This window comes from Prionailurus bengalensis, chromosome E1 (assembly GCF_016509475.1).
Source record: "Prionailurus bengalensis isolate Pbe53 chromosome E1, Fcat_Pben_1.1_paternal_pri, whole genome shotgun sequence".
NCBI classification, from domain to species: domain Eukaryota; kingdom Metazoa; phylum Chordata; class Mammalia; order Carnivora; family Felidae; genus Prionailurus; species Prionailurus bengalensis.
The window spans coordinates 45857849-45879177 of record NC_057347.1 but is presented as its reverse complement, the minus strand read 5'-3'; the positions used below and the strand labels follow the sequence as shown (position 1 = coordinate 45879177).

General features: G+C 38.7%; 1 protein-coding gene across 2 annotated transcripts in view; it reads right to left on the bottom strand.

The window, feature by feature from the left end:
- DDX42 (DEAD-box helicase 42) overlaps positions 1-21329 on the bottom strand; it is a 40663-nt gene that overhangs the window by 17368 nt on the left and 1966 nt on the right. The window contains exons 2-6 of one of the 2 annotated variants that reach the window (XM_043584968.1): positions 9914-10150; positions 7227-7377; positions 2747-2808; positions 1347-1383; positions 390-539 (exon numbers count right to left, since the gene is read on the bottom strand). In XM_043584968.1, the coding sequence (XP_043440903.1) occupies positions 390-539; positions 1347-1383; positions 2747-2808; positions 7227-7377; positions 9914-10134 (621 nt within the window). In that variant the 5' untranslated portion in view covers positions 10135-10150. Of the gene's footprint in view, positions 1-389; positions 540-1346; positions 1384-2746; positions 2809-7226; positions 7378-9913; positions 10151-21329 lie in introns of those variants that run through there. The other variant, XM_043584969.1, reaches the window with a different exon arrangement.

The window sequence follows — 21329 nt, the reverse complement described above, 5'->3', positions numbered from 1 at the left end:
CTCCAGATCTGAGAAACAAGACTTAACGGCAATTAAAAAAACATCTGTGTTTTTTCACAGATGTTTCAACATCATCATTTTGAAAGGTAGATGATGGTCTGGAAAACAAGTACAAAACACTGCTTTAAAAACTTCTTAGCCTAAAATCAAACGGGAGCAAGAGATTCAGCTAAACCTTGAACAACAACATAGGCTATAAAGCCTGAACCACTCAGTCACTTTCAGTCTCAACTACACAGCAGACATGAGAAGATCCCAAAGAACACATATTTTCGTGACATAAGGAGTATGAATCAGGATTACTCAAATATTGCAAAAACCTAGTATTAAAGCTGAAGAGAACTATCAGCTTTTGAAATGAGAATCAAATTTAGCAGGAAACACCATACCTCTGAATGATCAATGGGAGGAAGAGGATCAATGATTTTCTTGGAAGGTGCAATTGGATTTCCATCACTATCATATTCCAAATTATCTTCTTCTTCCTCCTGAACCACACCAGCAGTTGGGTTCTCTGCCATGTACCGAAAATAAGCTTCCTGCAGGAAAGCACAAGAACATAATCATATTCAAATACAACTAAGAACATTTCTGCTCCTGTAATTGGTGCACACAGTGTACCAGATGACTGCACAGTTTAATACCTACCAAGTAAGGCAAAACTTTAACTAGCAATGATTCCTTTAACAACAGCAGTATTCATAGGGACAATCAGAAAAAACGAATGAGACAGTTAGTACTACACAATGATTTAACAAGAAGCTTTACAAATCTGTCTGTCCCACAGTCTTCCTGGGGTGGGGTGTCTACCTATCCTGTCCAGAGCTGTGGAACACATGCTATGGATTTACCATCCAAGTTTGGAAGTTGACACTGATTAGAAGGGTCACAAACCTGGAAAGGGCTACTGCTCATTCTGTTTCCCTTCTCACCATCCCACAACTGGACATTGGTGGAAAAATACTAAAGGCCAGTCATTAAATTAATGTTCCATCTTGAAATACAAAAATCACAAACAGACCCTTAGAAAGAGGTAGAGGTTAGATGTTGCTAGAGGCCATCAGTAGATCCCATATTACTTCTTGATTCAGCAGTATAAACATTAATTTTGAAAAAAAAAAAATCAGGCTGAATAAAGCTCATGATTTGTTTTTGATGTCCTAGTTGATCAAAAGTTCCATCTTCAACATGGGGGAAAGCCATGTGAATTTTTCTATTACCAACTAGTCATACATGTAGAAAAGGAGCAAGGAATGGCCATTTCAGTGAAGGCAAGCTCTAGCTTGTCCCCAGTATAGACTTTGTGGGGTAAAAATAAAAGATAGAAATACTGCATAGGAACTCACTTGGTCATCTTCCTCTTCAATGTCATCTCGAATACCCCTGGAAAAACAAGCGGAGAAACAAACTTCCCTGCAAATGTTCCACATACCCAGCTCCATACTTATAGCAGATTAGTGTTGAATTCCATACAGTAGCACAGGAACACTCAACACTAACAATAACAAAGCAACAATAAGCACACTGTAAACTATCCATCCATCATACATGTGTGGCTTCACTCTAGAAGCTGCAGTTTGCATGGGATGATATGGTACTCCTAGAAACATCAATTACTAACGAGGATAAGGAGTAAAAACTTTTGAAGATAGATACCCAAGGATCCTAGCCTTGTTGACCCCATACGACAAACACAATACAGTTGTAAAACGCATCTTAAAAAGCAAACTGCATTTTATAAAAAGACAAAAAAAAATAACCCTCTCTATTTGGCATACACTAAAAAGAATATCACAATTTTAATGTTCCCCGGAGTTTCTAATCTGGAGTGACTGGATTCAGCCAAAGTCCTTGGGGACAAAGAAAAACTATCTTAACTCTTTTGTAACTTTGGTACTAAAACTCCTAAGCAGTTCCCATGGAGAAGGGGGGCCATCGCCACTTGCAGCGCCTGTCAGGAGCTACAGAAAGTTCGGCTGCTAAGTTCCCACAACCATGTCTTTCTAATCAGACTTTCTGCCTGACCTAGAGCACTTGTTGTTCTCAAGGCAGGCAATATCACCAGTGCAGGGCAGCTGGAAGAGGGTACAACACACGGTAAGCACCAAAGAGAGGGCCGAACCTCCATATGGCACAGGAACCTTGCGGGGGGCCTGAGGCACTGACTGCCACACAGGAGGAAATCCAACCACGCCTACCTGTGCCTGGTAGCAAAAGCCTTAAGAGGGGTGTATTCAGAAAGGGAAAGAGGAGAATTCTCTTTCCCAGAAAATAAAGTATTTCAAGTTCTGATTAGATGCTAAAGCATGATATCACTCCTTAAGTAAACCAAGTTAATCATTTGTTAATAACACACTTTTTTATGGTAATCACCATTACTCCTCATAAGCAATCATACAGACATTAACCTACTTTATATTAATTATGGGACAAAACTCAGAACAATGAGCCCAAACTTTAGTAATTGTACTCTCTTAATTCCTACTGTAACTCACTCTTGTATCTACTAAAAACTATTTACAATTAAACACCAAATACTATTATACTAAAAAGAATGCTTATTATTGCAAATGCAAGACTTTTGTGATGTCTATTACCTACAAAAATAATATTCAAGATACAGGAGTAACTTCAAGTCAAGACATTTGAGAATTTTAATGTTTCTCTATAAACTTTGGGGGAATAAGCTTTGCAATACTTTAGCATTTTTCATGTAACCTTTGTGAGGGAGAAGAAAACAACTTACTTTACGTTTTTTCTTTCCTTGTCCTTTTCTTCAAGCCTCTTCATGTCTCTAGCCGCCTGATCCTAATGAAACAAAAGCCTGTATGGAATCATATCCACTAAAAACATTATGAAGGGAATTTCTTTATAAAGAATTTTTAGATTTGAACTAGTGAAATCACAGTTTTGGCTATGCATTTTGACAATTATATCTTGATGCAATCAAAGTGCACTTCTGACAATTTTTAAAATATTTATTTTGAAAGACAGAAAGCAGGGGAGGGGCAGAGAGAGAGAGAGAGAGAGAGAGAGAGAGAGACAGAGAGAGAGAGAGAGAGAGAGAGAGAGAATCCCAAGCAGGCTCTGCGCTGTCAGTGCAGAGCTCGATGTGGGGCTTAAACTCACAAACTCTGAGAGCTTGACTTGAGCTGAAATCAAAAGTCAGACTATTAACCAACTGAGTCATCTAGGCGCCTAACAATTATTTTTTCAAAGAGAAATGTTCTAAAATCTTGGTTATATATGGACTGCATTGCATACATGGAAAAATTAGAAAAAAATTCCTTGATTGGTTACTCTTTAAAAAAATGAATTGTGGCTGTAAAACGCCTTAAATTCAGGCAAATTAGCCTTTCTCAAAGCATAGCTTAAGACCTTTTACATCAAACTACCAATGGAGTTAGTAAAAAAAAAAAAAAGCAAATTTCTGGATCTGACTTTGGAAAAACTGTTCTCACCATTTGGCAATGTCTGGAGACATTTCTGGTTGCTTCTGGGTGGAGGGTGTGGGAAACAGGGGGGGTTGTTACTAGTATCTAGTGGGTAAAGGCCACAGATACTGAAAAACATCCTACAATACACAGGACGGCCCCCATAACAAATTAGCAAACCCCAAATGCCAAAGTCCTGAGGTTGGGAAAACACTGCTCTGAACCTACCAAATCAGAATCCTTGGAGATGGAGTTAAATGCATGTACTTCACATTTTTCACAGGCAAGTCTTGTATACAGCAAAGTGATAATCACTGATCTAACTCCCTGTTTTATACATGTGAAAATCAAGGTCAGAAGAATTAAGTAATTTTCCCCAAGGTTAAACACATCCTTGCACTATTGTTTCTTGTTACAAAGCAAGTTTTTCTGATTTCTGTGATTTAAAAAACTGTCACTAACTATAACCTAGCATGGTCAGGTGTTCTATCTAATCAAATGTTCGCGATAAAGAGGAGTTATTCTAAAATGAAATACTACATACAAACAAATCTACTTTTTAAGGAACTGAGACAGACATACACTATACTCGAGACTGTAACTGAAGTGAAAATGACATAATGTAACATAAGGAAAGGGCCACAAACACAGGACATATTTTTTTAAGCCCATATGAATCTTTTTTTTTGAAACACTTGCTAAAAATACATCTTCATGGTGAGTTCAAACACTAAAAAGTTTACACTTTCCAGAACAGAATATACCTGAGATCAAGGATTAATGCAATATCGTGGCAACAACACTCTCTCCAAGATCAGACAATATCCAGTCTCTCTATCCTAAAATCAGCAAAACCCTTTCCGACACTATCCCAAAAAACACCCAGGAGAATGATGCCATGTCAAAAAGATTTACCCTCCTACAGCTTCAACTACTTGAAATGCCAAACAGGAGAAACTGGGACATTCTTGGATACTTCCACTCAAAAAGGGTTACACCAACTTGTGTTACTAAAAATTTAAATCTGAATTAAAACTGAGAAAATCAAGAAATGATTTTACTTATTCACCATCAGGGATTGCAAGATATAATGAGAAACAGCCCTTTGGGAAATGTCCGAACGTCAAGAAGAGAGAGGGGGGAGAAAGATACATATACATATAAGACACCCCAAACATGACAAACCATTTATTGCCTTTACTTGCAGAGAGAACAGCTTAACATACTTACTAAATTGTTACCATGTTGCAAAGCACGTGAAAGTTCTGAATAGTTCTGGTAAGTGTTATGGCAGAAATACAGTACTACAAGAACTCAGATACAAAATGACACAGCAGAAAAGAATATGAGATTTGGAACTGATTCCGGCTCAGCTACTTATAAAGTGCATATTCTTTAAGAGGCAAGTAATTGGGGTTATTCTAAATCAAAGATGGGAAACTGAGTAATGGGTACCAATCTGACAATCGGTAGGAAGTAAACCAGGATAAGAAAAGTTTTCTTTTTCTTTAGGTATAGACATGCTTTGTTTGCATTTTAACAAGCAGGAATATTCTAAAGAAGCAACCTCTAATTTTTCCTGTATCAATCACATGGCCCTGAGTCTTTTATTTTCTGATATTTGACAAGAGACCTAAGCTCAGAAAAATATTTCTCCACCGTAAGAAAACTACAACACGAGTGTGATGATAAACAGTTCTAAGTGGCAGCCTCAAAGTCAGGAAGATAAAACAGCCTGATAGAACTAAGGTGAACCAGAAAAAGTGAGCCCTATCTAAAGGAGGCAACCATTTGCTCAGCACAAGCCTATTTTTGCCATGCAAAATGCAGGCTTAATACTGCCAGTGTCCACTTTTCAAGAGTCTGCACTTTTAGACAAAATCTCCTGATCTTAAAAATTCTGGCCCACATATTTAAAAAGCAGTATCTAGGCCAAACAAAAATATCTATATTGGATTCTCTCTTCCCTCTTTTCTTAGAGAGGAGATCTGGCTTAAAACTTAGGTTACAAGTAACTGAGAAACCTGGAAGGACTTTATTTCATAAGCAATGAAGTGACAGTTTTTAAGTAAGAGGAATAACACCATAAGCAACATGCTTTAGTCTAATTACTCTGTTTTTGTATACCACATAAATGGGAGAACAGAAAGCCTAAAACAGGGAGAAAATTTAGATAAGGCAAGAGGTAATGAAAGTGTAAAGCACACTGACTATAGTGGAAGCAGAAAGGAACAGACACAAAAAATACTACAAAGATGAACAGAACTTGCCAAAGGAGGGGAAAGGTAGCATGATTTACTGGAAAGAGCTAGGTTCTCAGGACTACTAAGCAAGAAAAAATATGGTCCCAGCTCTACCACAAAGCACCAATGGGATTTAGGACAAGGGCTCTGAATTACCATAGGGTTCAATTTATAATCTTCTTAGTTAAAAAATTACATTTCTATGTATTCTTTTCTGCCAATCCCTATTGTTATTTTGAGCATTAAATGAAGTCATGAACATGTTTGATTATCTGGCATTAAGAGGAATATATAAGACAAAGATCTGGTTGAGGAAGAAAAAGATGCCAGGGGGACACCATCCATGTAAAAATGGCCAATATGTTTTAGAAAAACAGAGCTGAAACCAAAGAGAGACTGTGGAACTAAAGGCATGAATTATTCACACAGAAGTTAAGTTTTAGAAGTGAATGAGGTCACTAGGAATGTATAAAGAGTGAAAATAGCAAATCGACATAGAGAACTGTAACAATAATCATATCTGAGAAACTGGAAGAGGATCTTAATAACAGTAACAGACAACAGAGAGATATGTAATGATTTTTCTTGGTATGATATGGTAGTTATGTTTTTTAAGTGTTATAGAGGTGCAGAAATACAAATGGATGAAATGGTACGTCTGAGATTTACTTTAAAATAATCTAAAAGAGAGGGCTAGATAACACAAGATGGGCCAAAAGTTGCTTACTGATAAAGCAGGGTGAAGGGTACGTGGGAGCTCATTATTCTACTTACATGCGTTTGAAATTTTTCATAATAAAAAGTAAATAAATACAAAAGTCAGAGAAATGGAGAAAAAGGACAAAATGCAAAATCACTAAAGCCTAGTGAGAAGAGTTTTAAGAAGGAAGTGGTTACAAATTTCAATTTCTACAGGGAGGTCATAGATGCTGATATTAAAAAATAAACATTAGAAGTACAGAATACAGGGGCGCCTGGGTGGCTCAGTCGGTTAAGCGGTCGACTTCGGCTCAGGTCATGATCTCATGGTTTGTGAGTTCGAGCCCCGCATCCAGCTCTGTGCTGACAGCTCAGAGCTTGAAGCCTGCTTCAGATTCTGTGTCTCCCTCTCTCTGACCCTCCCCCGTTCATGCTCTCTCTCTGTCTCAAAAATAAATAAACGTTAAAAAAAAAATTTTTTTTAATAAAAAACAAAGTACAGAATTCATAATTTTAGCAAGTTCCTTAGAAGTTTAACTGCCTTACATAAATTGACACTGAATGAAATAATGTTCATTCCATTTAAGAATATACAAAGAAATATTAAAACTTACACACATACAAATCTTGAGCTACCCTTGTTCAAGGGACACAGTTAAAATTTTTAGGCATTGATCATCTCTGAAAATGCTACAGGGCATGTGGATGTATGTTTAAGAAACTATAGAGTAGGAGAGCAAAATCCTCCCCAAAAAGGGTCAGAAAGCAAATTCTGAATGACTGAATAACTAGGTTAATTTGGTATCTTTCTAACTGCTGCAACTTCTAACAAAACAGCCACGATACTTGCCTCCACTTCAGCCATGAATGCCTCCAAGGGATCATCATCGCTGTCAGAATCTGGTGGCTTGGAATGGAACTGCTGGCGGGTAGGTGAGTTTTCAGCAGGAATATAAGGCAAATCAACATTGCTAGAGTCTTCTTCCTCATCTTCAAAATATCTGAAAATTAAAATGCACAATTAATAAAGGGAGTGTTTACTTTGGGGTTGGTGGATCCTTTGTTCAACAGAAATTTTTACTATGGTATGTGTAGGTTACTATTAAAAGATCTGAACTCTACATGTTAAATTAGAGATCTCCAGGCTTTAGCAAACAACCTAATTATTATTGTTTAATATATACAAAATTCTAATACCGAGAAAAAAAAAGCGGGGGGAAAAGCAGTCACACCAAATTCTCCCATTTCTGGCGTCTATTCAAATCACATTCTAGTTCTGTTAAAAGGGATGAGTTTTCAGTACAAATTTAGTATATCATTGTTGAATAGATATATCAAATATTAGAGTTTGTGCTATGGAAAAAATTACTTTTGTATGAAATATTAAAAATCTAGTGTGTTTTTTTTAATATAATCCTTCAAAAACATTTTAGCAATATATTCACAAGGCTAGGTAGGGACTTCAGAAATGTTGGGCTACTTTCTGAGGACAGAACACTTACAGTTAAACATATATGCTCAGGGACACCTGGGTGGCTCAGTCGGTTGAGTGTTGGACTCCTGATTCTGGCTCAGGTCATGACCTCACTGTTCTGTGAGTTTAAGTCCCATGTGGGCTCTGTGCTGACAACACGGAGCCTGGTTGAGATTCTCCCTTTTCCTGCCCTTCCCCTACTCATGCACGCATACGTGCACTCTCTCCCTCAAAATAAATAAATAATCTTTAAAATAAATAAATAAATAAATAAATAAATAAATAAATTCTTAATCTAAAATCATTCCCCATACTTAAGTATTCAGAAAAACAACTTCAAGGTCTGGAAAAGTATCCTTCTCTATAGCTCTTTATAAACTAAAACACAACAAAAACAATGTTTACATTTAACCTCAAAATTAAATAGTAATACAACCAAATATTTTTTTTTTTAATTTTTTTTTCAACGTTTTTTATTTATTTTTGGGACAGAGAGAGACAGAGCATGAACGGGGGAGGAGCAGAGAGAGAGGGAGACACAGAATCGGAAACAGGCTCCAGGCTCCGAGCCATCAGCCCAGAGCCTGAGGCGGGGCTCGAACTCACGGACCGCGAGATCGTGACCTGGCTGAAGTCGGACGCTTAACCGACTGCGCCACCCAGGCGCCCCTACAACCGAATATTAAATAAATAACAATTGCAGTTTAAAATTTTAAAGCATTTCAGGTTTTTGCAGGAATTATCTTAAAAGCTCTAACAACTGTTATATGCTATACACACACACACGCATATTCATTTATATAGGTCTCATTTAACTAATGAAAAAGTATCCTTGAACTGGTAAAATGCTCTTTAGAATAATGATCCTTGACTTTTCTAAGTCTTAAACATCTACTTCTGTATTCCTGCCACATACCAGTTTTTTTAACGTTTATTCATATTTTGAGACAGAGTGTGAGTGGGGGAGGGGCAGAGAGAGAGGGAGACAGAATCCGAAGAAGGCTCCAGGTTCTGAACTGACAGCACAGAGCCTGACGTGGGGCTCGAACTCACAGATTGTGAGATCATGACCTGGGCTGAAGTCGGACGCTCAGGCGCCCCGCAACAAACCAGTTTTTAAAGACACCGCTGTGTACTTGAAAAATTCCCATCTTGAGTTCTTTTTTTTTTTTTTTATTTTTTTTTTTTCAACGTTTATTTATTTTTGGGACAGAGAGAGACAGAGCATGAACGGGGGAGGGGCAGAGAGAGAGGGAGAGGCAGAGAGAGAGGGAGACACAGAATCGGAAGCAGGCTCCAGGCTCCGAGCCATCAGCCCAGAGCCTGACGCGGGGCTCGAACTCACGGACCGCAAGATCGTGACCTGGCTGAAGTCGGACGCTTAACCGACTGCGCCACCCAGGCGCCCCTTGAGTTCTTAATTAAAAAAGGAAAACTCTCAAGCATGTCACAACCAGGTTGGAAATAATAGCAGTGAGAGATTTCTTTAGAGTCAGTAAAAAATTTATAATCTATAGGAATTAAGAGTTCCAACCTTTAAACCCCAGCTTTTATTAACAACCACTTTACCAAGTTTAAAAAGATAATTGTTAAATATGTTTCCTGTGAACTGCTGGCAAAAACCTGAATAGATTTTTCTCCCACCATAAGATGTTGCAACCTGACAGTTTTCAGACTTGGGAGTTGAGACCAAATGTGTCTCTCTACCAGCTGTGACAACTGCCTGTGACAAAAACTTATCTGGGGTCAATAAAAGGCTTCAGTAAAGGTCATCAAAAACCACACGAATTATTTAAAACTCTTCAGTCATATTTAGGTTTCAATGGCCTCAAATCTTTTTTGGAGCAAGGAAAGATATAAGCAAGCACATAAGCATTAGGTTCCTTACAAATGAGTAAACTCAACAATTTAATTTATTAGGAACAACACAATTCAGTGGGAAAAGCAATTGAAGAGGTCTTATTATTATTTGGGAAACAAAGGGTTTCTTCATCTCACTTTCTGTTGATGGAATGAGTATCTCAAAGCCCAACCTTTGCTCAATTACCAGGATTACCACTTACGCATTTTCTTCATCAAAGTTGGCCCGTTTAGATCCAATTTTGTAGAAAGAAGGGAGCTGTGGTGGAGCTGACTTTCCAAATCCGGAAGAAGAGCTGGTTGCCCCAAAGGCACTGTGGGACTGTTGTGGGAGTTTGGGTTCCTCCTTCTTTCCAGCACTGATGGCAAAACCCCCAAAGCCAAATCCCCTCTTGGTGCCTGGACCACCTTTATTCCAATTCATGGTGTCAATGACTTATCTGTTAGGAACAAGATACATTAATAATAAATTCAACTTTTATCAATAGCTCACGGAGTTTTATGTCCCTTCCAACTTCTACCTACATCTTTAAACTTCTGCCTCTCGATGAAAACTCTAACTTTGTACTTCAGCTATACAATATGCTAACCTCAACAAACTGTCATATTTTCTAAAACACTGAAAAAAACTGTTGTTCATTTTTTGGAATCACAATCCAAACAGGAATGCAAGATTTAATATCATCCTCTTCAAAATGATTTGACCACTAATTTAACATCTTTAAGCTGCCAAAAATACTCACAAGGTAACAAATATTTTGGGGATATGATAGGTACTTGTGTTTGGCAACAAAAAGTACCAACAGAAAAAGACTTTAATCTCTTAATATTTATTCCCAGGAGTTTATATTATTGTCTACCAGGAAATAGATGATCCTCACCCCCCAAAAGAGACTAAAACAACCTATAATTACAATATAATGTAATGCCTATTGTAACAAAATCAAAGATTGTTCTCCAGTAATGATACCAAGAATGAAAGAATCGAAACTTAAAAAGATTAATTTAGTTATTTGTAGATAGTATCTATGTAAGTGTCTCTGAAGGATACTTATGAACCACACATTAATTGAGCAATGCCCACTAGAACACTAGCCAGGAAGAAACCATGATTCACTGATCTGTTGCTTGAAGTACTAGTTAGCCAATGGTTAAGGATTACAACGAAATTTCCTGAGCATCAATCAAATCAGTTTAAAAACAATACTGTATTTTAAAAAATGCTATATTATCTTATTAGTCTTGGCTCCAAAAAACCTTTTTTAACAACAGAAGCTACCTAAGTTTATAGAAAAGCAGAAAACCCACAAAGCAAAAAGGAACAAAATTTTAAACTACTTGAAATTTCCTCTCCTAGATACATAATTTTAATATCTTTGCTATTTTTTCTGTACTACGTGTACACACACACACAAACACACAATTTAAAAACAAACCATACTATATTGTTTTAGTTACCAATTTCTTCACCTAAAGATACACTATGAAAATCTTTAAATGTCAATACATCTCTCCACTACTGTTTTATGATGTTGTGAAAACTATCACTTACCTTTGTGCATACCTATAATTATTTCTTCAGGATCAATTTTCAAAATGCAATTGCTTAGCCAAAGGGAATATGTACTTTAACTTTTTAAAATTTTAATTACTACTTACATTTATGGAAAAGTACCTGATACACACTGAGTAAAATAAGAGCGTGAAACAAGGTGGGTGGTATGGTTCAATGTAACTCAATATAAAAGCATGTGTTACATATACAGATAGCTGGAGGGCTGTTTCTCAAAATTTTAATAGCAGTTATTCCATTTTTACTTATTTCTTTGTATTAAGGTTTACTATTAACAGGAAAAATTAAAATGTTTATAATGGACTCTGAAGCCAATGTGGAAAAAAGTTCCTAAAGCTGCTTTTTATGATGACATTGTTGAAAAGACCATTAACAATATGCTCTACTTTTCTGGTTCTATGCCCCTCCCCATATACACCTTGTAAGTTTTGTTTGAACTGTTATTATACAGCACGTAGTCCAGTCTACTGAGTATTAAATCTGATTTATGCTGTGTCAATCTCCACCCTTAGTTTCAAATAAGGAATTTCCTTTTTTTGGGGGGGGGGCGGGGGGGGACTGTCTTTAATAATTTTAGACCTTTTGGGGTACCTGGTTGGCTCAGTCAGTTAATCAGTTAAGTGTCTGACTTCAGCTCAAGTCACGATCTTACAATCTTTGACTTCGAGCCCAGCATCGGGCTCTATGCTGACAGCTCAGAGTCTGGAGCCTGCTTTGGATTCTATGTCTCATCTCTTCTGCTCCTCCCCTGCTGACACTCTCTCTGTCCTTAAAAAATAAACATTAGGGGCGCCTGAGTGGCTCTATCGGTTGGGCGACCAACTTCGGCTCAGGTCATGATCTCACGGTTTGTGGGTTCGAGCCCTGCGTCAGGCTCTGTGCTGACAGCTCGGAGCCTGGAGCCTGCTTCAGATTCTGTGTCTCCCTCTCTCTCTACCCCTCCCCTGCTCACATCCTGTGTCTATCGATAATGAATACACGTTAAAAAAATTAAAAAAAAAAAAAAACATTAAAAAAATAATTTTGGACCTTTTATTACAGTTACACATGGCTAAAATAAGTACTTAATAAGTACTAGTTCGCTTGAATTTAATTAAGACCATCTACTGCTTTCTTCTTGAATCCCTTAGGGAGAATCAACATAATTCTAATCAGATGGATGAAATTTAGTTACAATATTTATAAGCAAGAAAATTTTAGTATCTGATAATGTTGTTTAACCAATCTGTGAACCTGGGTTTACAAGAGCTATTCCCAAACAACAAAAATGATGGATCTGAATTTTAACCTCATTTTTCCTAATGTATATAAAATATTGCAATGGGCTAATACATAAACAGAAATCAGAATGTAAGCAAAGGAAGGATGAAAAAAAACATTCTGTAGGTTTGGGTAGATTTTAGGAATCACATGGGGGCAACAGGGTGGCTCAGTTGTTTAAGCATCTGACTTTCGGCTCAGAGCATGATCTCATGGTTCACAAGTTTGAGCACCTGCATCGGGCTCTGTGCTGACAGCTCAGAGTGTGGATCCTGCTTCAGAATCCGTGTCTCCCTCTTTCTCTGCCCCTCCCCAACTTGCACTCTGTCTCTCTCTCTCTCTCTCTCTCAAAAATAAAAAAAATTAAAAAAAAAAAAGAATCACATGAACAATCTCCTAGCAGGGAAACTTTCAGTGGTTTACTGAAAGCTTGCTGAGAAATGTCAGGCAGTGTACCAGATGCTGGGGATTTATTTTGTTTATTTAAGTCTATTTATTTTGAGAGAGAGTACACATGAGGGAGGAACAGAGAGAGAGAGACAGAGAGAGAGAGAGAACCCCAAGCATACTCCGCACTGTCAGTACAGAGCATGACGTGGGGCTCCATTTCACGAACCAGGAGATCATGACCTGATCCAAAATCAAGTCGGACACTCAACCAAGTCACCCAGATGCCCCCAAGTTCTGGGCATTTACATATGAAAAATACAGTCCCATTTTCAAGGGGTTCATGGTGTGGTTGCTAATAAACCAACATGATGTGCTGTAGCACAGGTACTGCACAAAGTGCATTCACTCGTGGCCCAGGAAGGAGGTATTAAACCCAGGATGAATGGAGAAGACTCAGCTTTTCTGGAGATGATGCTGGTGTTCGGTTTTAAAATCTGAAGAGGCGGGGCGCCTGGGTGGCGCAGTCGGTTAAGCGTCCGACTTCAGCCAGGTCACGATCTCGCGGTCCGTGAGTTCGAGCCCCGCGTCGGGCTCTGGGCTGATGGCTCAGAGCCTGGAACCTGTTTCCGATTCTGTGTCTCCCTCTCTCTCTGCCCCTCCCCCGTTCATGCTCTGTCTCTCTCTGTCCCAAAAATAAATAAACGTTGAAAAAAAAAAATTAAAAAAAAAAAAAATCTGAAGAGGCATTAGACCAGGGTAAAAGGGTGAGAGGAGGGCTTTTTTTTTTTTTTTTTTTAATTTTAGTTGGAACACATATAGTGCAATATTGGTTTCAGGAGAATTCAGTGGTTCATCAGTTACACACAACACCCAGTGCTTATCACAACAGGCCCCCGCCTTAGTACCCATCACCCATCTAGCCCATATCCCTCCGTCAACCCAGAATTTGTTTTTTATCATTAAGAGTCTCTTGTGGTTTGTTTCCCTCTCTTCTCCCCGCCCCCAACAAACATTCATCTGTTTTGTTTCTTAAATTCACACGAGTGAAATCATATGGTATTTATTGTCCTCTGAATTATTTCACTTGGCATAGTACATTCTAGCTCCATCCATGTCATTACGAATGGCAAGAATTCATTCTGTTTCACGGCTGAGTAATATTCCATTGTATGTATACACACCACATCTTCTTTATCCATTCATCAGTTGATGGACATTTGGGCTCTCTCCATAGTTTGGCTATTGTTGATAATGCTGCTATATAAGCATTGAGGTGCATGTACCCCTTCGAATCTGTATTTTGCTAACCTTTGGGTAAATACCTATAATAATGCAATTCTTGGCTTATAGAGTGGTTCTATTTTTGGTTCCCCCCTCCCCCTTTTTTCTTTTTTGAAGTTTATTTTGAGAGAGAGAGTGAGAGCACTCGGGGGAGGGGCAGAGAGAGAGAGGGAGAGGGAGAAAGAACCCCAAGCAGGCTCCGTACTGTCAGCAAGGAACCTGATGTGGAGCTCAACCTCATAAACCCGGAGTTGATGACCTGAGTTGAAGCCAAGTCAGATGCTTAACCAACTGAAACACCCAGGCACCCCTGTTTTTAGTTTCTTAAGAGAGGAAGGCATTTTAGATTGAGGAAACTGTAAGCAGTACCACGGAGAACTGGAAATAGTGCCGTGCAGCTAGAGTTCAGTGAGACTTCTAGGAAAGTTGTAGGTCACATATTCAGAAAGACAGACAGGGCCCAGATGTTGCTATGCTAAAAATATACACAACTGTACTTTACCAGCTATAAGAAATCATTACTTTTAAGCAAACAGGGGACATGTTTCAGATCAGTGTTGAAGAAAGATTAAATGGTAGACAATATGAAAAGTAGGAGGCAAGGAAAGTGGCTAAGAGGTTATCATAAAAATACAGATGTGGGGCGCCTGGGTGGCGCAGTCGGTTAAGCGTCCGACTTCAGCCAGGTCACGATCTCGCGGTCCGGGAGTTCGAGCCCCGCGTCAGGCTCTGAGCTGATGGCTCGGAGCCTGGAGCCTGTTTCCGATTCTGTGTCTCCCTCTCTCTCTGCCCCTCCCCCGTTCATGCTCTGTCTCTCTCTGTCCCAAAAAAAAAAAAAAAAAAACCAAAAACAGATGTAAAGTAACATGGTACTGAACTAAGGAAGTGGCTACAAGGAAGGAGAAGGAGTGGGTGGATCTGAGTTATTAAGTGTCTATGAGAAAGTTCAATAGGGGCGGGTGAGTGACAAGTGGATGTGGAAGCTAAGGAGCAAGGAAAGGTCTAGAATAAGTTTGGAAGTGTCTGGCTTTTACAGATTGGGGGAATGGTGGGGCCATTTACAGAGATAGAAGCCTAGAAAAGCCACGCTTGGAGAAGCAGGCAGAACAGGAGATGGGAGAGCTAAGGAAAGATGCTAACTTCATCTTTCTATAACTTCAAAAAGGGTCTGTGATGGAGTACAGATGTGATACAAGACATGTGCATTTGAGGTTAATGGTATAGATAAGCTAGCAGAGAGAGGGCACAGAGAGTGAGAAAAGGGACAAGACAAATGTTAGGGTTGATCAACAGTTAGGAATGGGCAGGGGAAAAGAAACTCATGTGGCAACCTGAGAAGGAAAGGAGGAAGGGGGCACAGTAGAGAATAGTGGCATAGAAGAGGAGAGAAATTTTACAGGCAGAAAGAAATGTCCAATGTTCCATTTTCAATGGAAATATGTTTGTTTGGTTTTTTTTTAATGGAAATATGTTTGAAGGGGAGCCTGGGTGGCTCAGTCAGTTAAGTGTCCAACTTCAGTTCATGTCATGATCTGGTGGTAGATCCTCGATTGGGCTCTTTGCTCACAACTCAGAGCCTGGAACCTATTTCAGATTCTTTTTCCCTCCTCTCTCTGCCCCTTCCCTGCCCTCTCTCTCTCTCTCTCTCTCTCAGAAACAAAATAAATATTAAAAATATTGTTTTTTGTTGGATGAATAAATATACATTCAGGCTCTTCAAAATTCACCCCAGTATTTGTGAAAACCATCATCTTCCATTATTACAAACCCTGCCATCCAACCTTCCTGATTAAATCTAAGCCAATCATCCTCAATGTACCATTAATTCCTTAGGGTTGACAATAATTCTTCCTATTCAACTATGTAGGCTTTACTACCTAGGTATATGACTACAGATCCTTGACAATCAGAGGTTTGAGGGATAACTGATACAACAAGCAAAAGACAGCTAACCTAATCTCCATTTGGTTGCATGTTTAAAAAAAAGAAAAAGATGAACCCTCCTCTGTTTTAAAACTAATTTCCATTCTCTAAGCAAATATTGTTTGGAGAAGAGACATCTAGTGGAGAGTTAAGAAAGAAATAAACCTAGTGAGATTTAAAAATTAACTATAGTCCTGCTATTTGTGGGTCTTCTCAAAGCTCCCTTTATTTGGTCTTAACATACATGCACACATACCCATGCTTCTAAGCCTCCTCTCAGATAATAATAACATAATAATATGCCTGGTACATCCTTCCTACCAAGCTGGCAAACTCCTATCAAACAGCTCTGAAACTTCACCTCTGCCTCCCTAAACACTTCTCACATTGACAAGATGAAAACACCTGCAAGCTTCAGTCCCTGTAAAATCACCACATGGCTTCCACACCCAGTTAAAGTTCAGACTTCCTTAAAAACAACAAACCACCAAAAAATCCTAAATAACCCAAGTTAAACATAGGCAAAGTACTTGAATAGACATTTCGCCAAAGATATATAAATGGTCAATAAGCATATGAAAAGATGCTCATCCCTAGTGAAGGGAAATGTAAATGAAAACCACATCCCCGGGGCGCCTGGGTGGCTTGGTCGGTTAAGTGTCCTACTTCGGCTCAGGTCATGATCTCACGGGCCGGGCCGTGAGTTCAAGCCCCGCGTTGGGCTCTGTGCTGACAGCTCAGAGCCTGGAGCCTGTTTCTGATTCTGTGTCTCCCTCTCTCTCTGACCCTCCCCTGTTCATGCTCTCTGTCTCAAAAATAAATAAACGTTTAAAAAAAAAGAAAACCACACCCCCTCATACTCTTTAGGATGACTACTAAAAAACAAAACAAAAACAAACAACACAACAGAAAATAACAAGTGTTGGCAAGGATATGGAGAAACTGGAACCCTGTATAGTGCTGGTGGTAACATAAAATGGTTCAGCCACTGTGGAAAACATTATGGTGGTTCTTCAAAAAACGAATCCTAGAACTACCATATAATCCAGCAATTCCACTTCTGGGTGGAATATCCCCAAAAGAACTGAAAGCAGGAACAGACATCTGACCTATGATTTTTTTTTTTTTTTTTTTTTTTTTTTGACAGAGACAGAGAGAATGAGCATGGGAGAGTGCAAGGGGGGTAGGGGCAGAAGGAGAAGGAGAGAGAATCTCAAGCAAGCTCCACACCCAGCACAGACCTGACGTGGGGCTCAATCTCATGACTGTGAGGTCATGACCTGAGCTGAAATCAAGTCAGATGCTTAACCTACTGAGCCATTGAGGTGCCCTCTGAACCATGATCTTAGCAGTACAATTCACAACAGTCAAAAGATGGCAGGAACCCAAGTGTCCATTGATAGATGAGTAAACTAAACGGGATATGTATACACACACACACACACACATATACACACACACATACCCTATGTAAACACGTACATATATCAACATTATTCAGCCTTAAAAAGGAAGGAAATTCTGACACGTGCTACAACAACATGAATGAAACTTGAGGACATCACGTTAAGGAAATAAGCCAGTCAAAAAGGACAAACAGTGTATGATTCCACTTGTATTAGGCAGAATATAGTCAAACTCAGAGACAGAAAATAGAACAGGTTGGGGCACCTGGGTGCTCAGTCTGTTAAGCGTCCAACTCTCGATTTCAGCTCGGGTCATGATTTCACGGTTTGTGAGATTGAGTCCCGCATCAGGCTCTACGCTAACAGCATGAAGGCTGCTTGAGGTTCTCTCTCTCCCTCTTTCTCTACCCCTCCCACACTTGTGCTGTCAAATAAACAAACCAATAATTAAAATTTATAAATAATAAATTTAAAAAATTAAAAAATAATTAAAATAAATATATAATTAAAATACTAAATTTAAAAAATAATAATAAAGTAGAATTGGTTGCCAAAGCCCAGGAGTGCAGAGGAATGGGGAGTTATTGCTTAATGGGTATACAGTCTCAGTCTTACAAGATAAAAAGAGTTCTGTGAACACTATGGTGGTGATGGCAGCACAACAATGTGGATGTAATCAACGCCACTGAACTATACGCTCAAAATGGGTTAAGATTTTTCTATGCGTATTATAAAAACAAAAAAAATCATGAAAATTAAAGGATTAGAATTCCATTTGCACAAGTGTTTTTAGGTTGCTATTTTATTAGTTTATAAGGAATAATGCTGTCTAGACCTCAGTCTCTACTCTGAAATGCAAACATATTTGTGAAAATTTGATTACATCTTTTTCTTAAAAAAAAAAAAAAAAACCCGCTTTTTAAAATTTCTAATTTGATGGGGCGCCTGGGTAGCTCAGTCGGTTAAGCAGCCGACTTTGGCTCAGGTCATGATCTCGCGGTCCGTGAGTTCGAGCCCTGCGTCGGGCTCTGTGCTGACCGCTCAGAGCCTGGAGCCTGTTTCAGATTCTGTGTCTCCCTCTCTCTCTGACCCTCCCCCATTCATGCTCTGTCTCTCTCTCTGTCTCAAAAATAAACAAACATTAAAAAATTTTTTTTGAAAAATAAAATTTCTAATTTGAGGGGCACCTGGGTGGCTCAGTAGGTTAAGTGTCCGACTCTTGATTTCCGCTCAGGTCCCAGATCTCTCAGTTGATGAGATGGAGTCCTGCCTCCATCTGTGCTGACAGGGTGGAGGCTGCTTGGGATTCTCTCTCTCCCTCTTTCTGCCCCTCCCCTGCTCTCACATACTCATGCCCCCCCCACCCCGTGTTCTTTCTCTAAATAAATAAACATCTAAAAATAAAATTTCTAATTTAAAAATAATTAGCTCTGTAATAGAAGCATAAACAAAGTTTAGTGAGCACCTGCTTTAAAGAGAACCTAAGTCTGGTCTTAGTAATAACTTTATTTTATACTGACCACTAACTACTTTGTTATGTGTCGATGCTATGAGGGATACCTCTCCTTACCATTTCCATCTCCACTATAGCAAGAATTTCTTAACAAGTCCCTGTTATCCAGCCTCTACACCACGACCAGAGTGATCAATAATTCACAATGTACTGAGTACCTATTTTGCCAGACCCTTTTCTAGGTGCTTTGGACATAGTAACACAATCAGACACAGTCCCAGCCCTCAGGGAGTTCAGTCTAGTCCAGGAGAAAGAAAAACCAAATCATAATTTCAGGTAGTAAAAGTGCTATCAAACCAAACCAAGAAAAAAGCAAGCAAGAAGAGGTAAGCTATTACAAGAGAAAGAAATCAGGTAAGGCCTCTCTGAGATGACTGATGTTGACAATTAACAAGTGACCCTCCACCCCCTCAACTCTACTATTCTAAGAATGTCTGTTTTATTGGAAAATTCTTGATGATGTACACCTAGAGAATGTATCTACAACCAGCAAATATTCCGTAAGCTATGAAAAATGTCTATGTGCTAAAGTATAAAAAAAATGAGAGATACATAACAAAAGAGAAAATGAATTTTCACCTCCTTTGGTCTGTTAATAGTGTGGAACTAGGGAAAGTCATATGACTTTTGGTGGGCCAATGCTTAGAAAAAACCCTCTTCCAGGTTTTTCCAGATCCTGACCCCGAACCTTCCTGCCGCATTTCTCATTCTGTCATTCCCTTCAGTTCAGTAGCTCTCCACAGTTAGTCAATCAAGCTGGAATGAGACTCTCCATTGTGGCAACAAACTATATATACTTCACCATTCATATCTCCCAGGGTTTTCATGCATGCATCAGTGTTCCCAGAAAACCAAGCACTTTGGTAAATGCCCTTCCCTTAACCTGGATTCCTTCCCCACCAAATCTCTCTCTTATACCTACCTAAGTCTTCTCCTTCAAAGCCCATCTCACATACCAACTCCTAGAACCTATGACATGAATACAACTCCCCCAGAGAAGTGGTAGCTCATTCCTTAAACTCCTTTTCTAGTCTTAAAACACCCAATATTTAATCATAACTATTAGTGCTCTTTCTCTCACCAACTCCAAGTTACAAGTTTTATAGGTGAAGAAGCTGACTTACTCATTTTTTATCTCTTTTCTTTTCCACAGCATGTAGTCATTATTCATGTTTATTCAATATGCAGGAGTCCCAAGGAGAAAAACTAAAGACAGCATAAAGTCTCACTTGGTATGGTTCTAGGTAATAAAATGCTATGACTTAGTAGAAAATCGTAACAGCATCGTAAACTAGCACAGACTATGCAACCAGAATATGTTCACAAACTCTAGCTTTGCCACTAACTTGATGTGAACCTCAAAAAAGTCATTTGGCTTCTCTAGGCCTATAAGATAGTGAGAATATCACCTACTTGACAGGGTTGGTATGAAAAATTGAGTTCATACAGAAAAATACACTTACAAGAAAGCTTGGCACATAGTAGGTGCACAATATGTATTAGCCATCATGTTTATCATTATTATTATTATTTCTCCAGAAGTCAATTTCTCCACTAGTAAATGGAGAATATCAAGCCAGAGTTCTCTAATCTCTTTCAACTCAGGGATCCCATACAAGTGCCACAAGACACTGAAGATGTCAGAGATCACGAAGAGCTGACAGGTGGGGATGGCTTCATAAGACAGCTAGAACCCCAGGCACAGAAAGATGCAAGCTGATTAGAGAAGTGTGAAGAAAGAAAACATGTTAAGGAGGAAAGCTAGATATAGCCAAGGTTAGGAAGAATAAGCAAAGGCAGAATAAGCGTGGAACATAAGGAAGATAATTTGGCTAGGGTACATGTTTTGGGCAATGGTGAAAAATAAGATCTGATCTAAATGACTTTTAATAACAGTGGACTACAAAACAATTGATTATAAAACCATGTTACTTATCATTTGTTTCTGGAATTGGAGAAACCTCTAGTGACGATTTGCATCCACTCTAATAATCTGCCCTGAGAACACCTCACACACTATACACTGGGCACTATACATTCTTAAATTAGAATCTATACAAAACCCAAGAATTTCTTCATATTCTTCTAAAGCCAAATACGAGTAAATTCTGGTTACATTTATTCTGGAAGCCTTTTTTCCCTCTCCGTTAGCTTAAAGAAACTAAGATGATCATATGAATTTGATAAAATTAGAATATAAAGAAATTCATTTCTCTGTGAATTACAATAAATTGTAACAATGTAAGTCAGATCATACCACTCCTCTGCTCAAA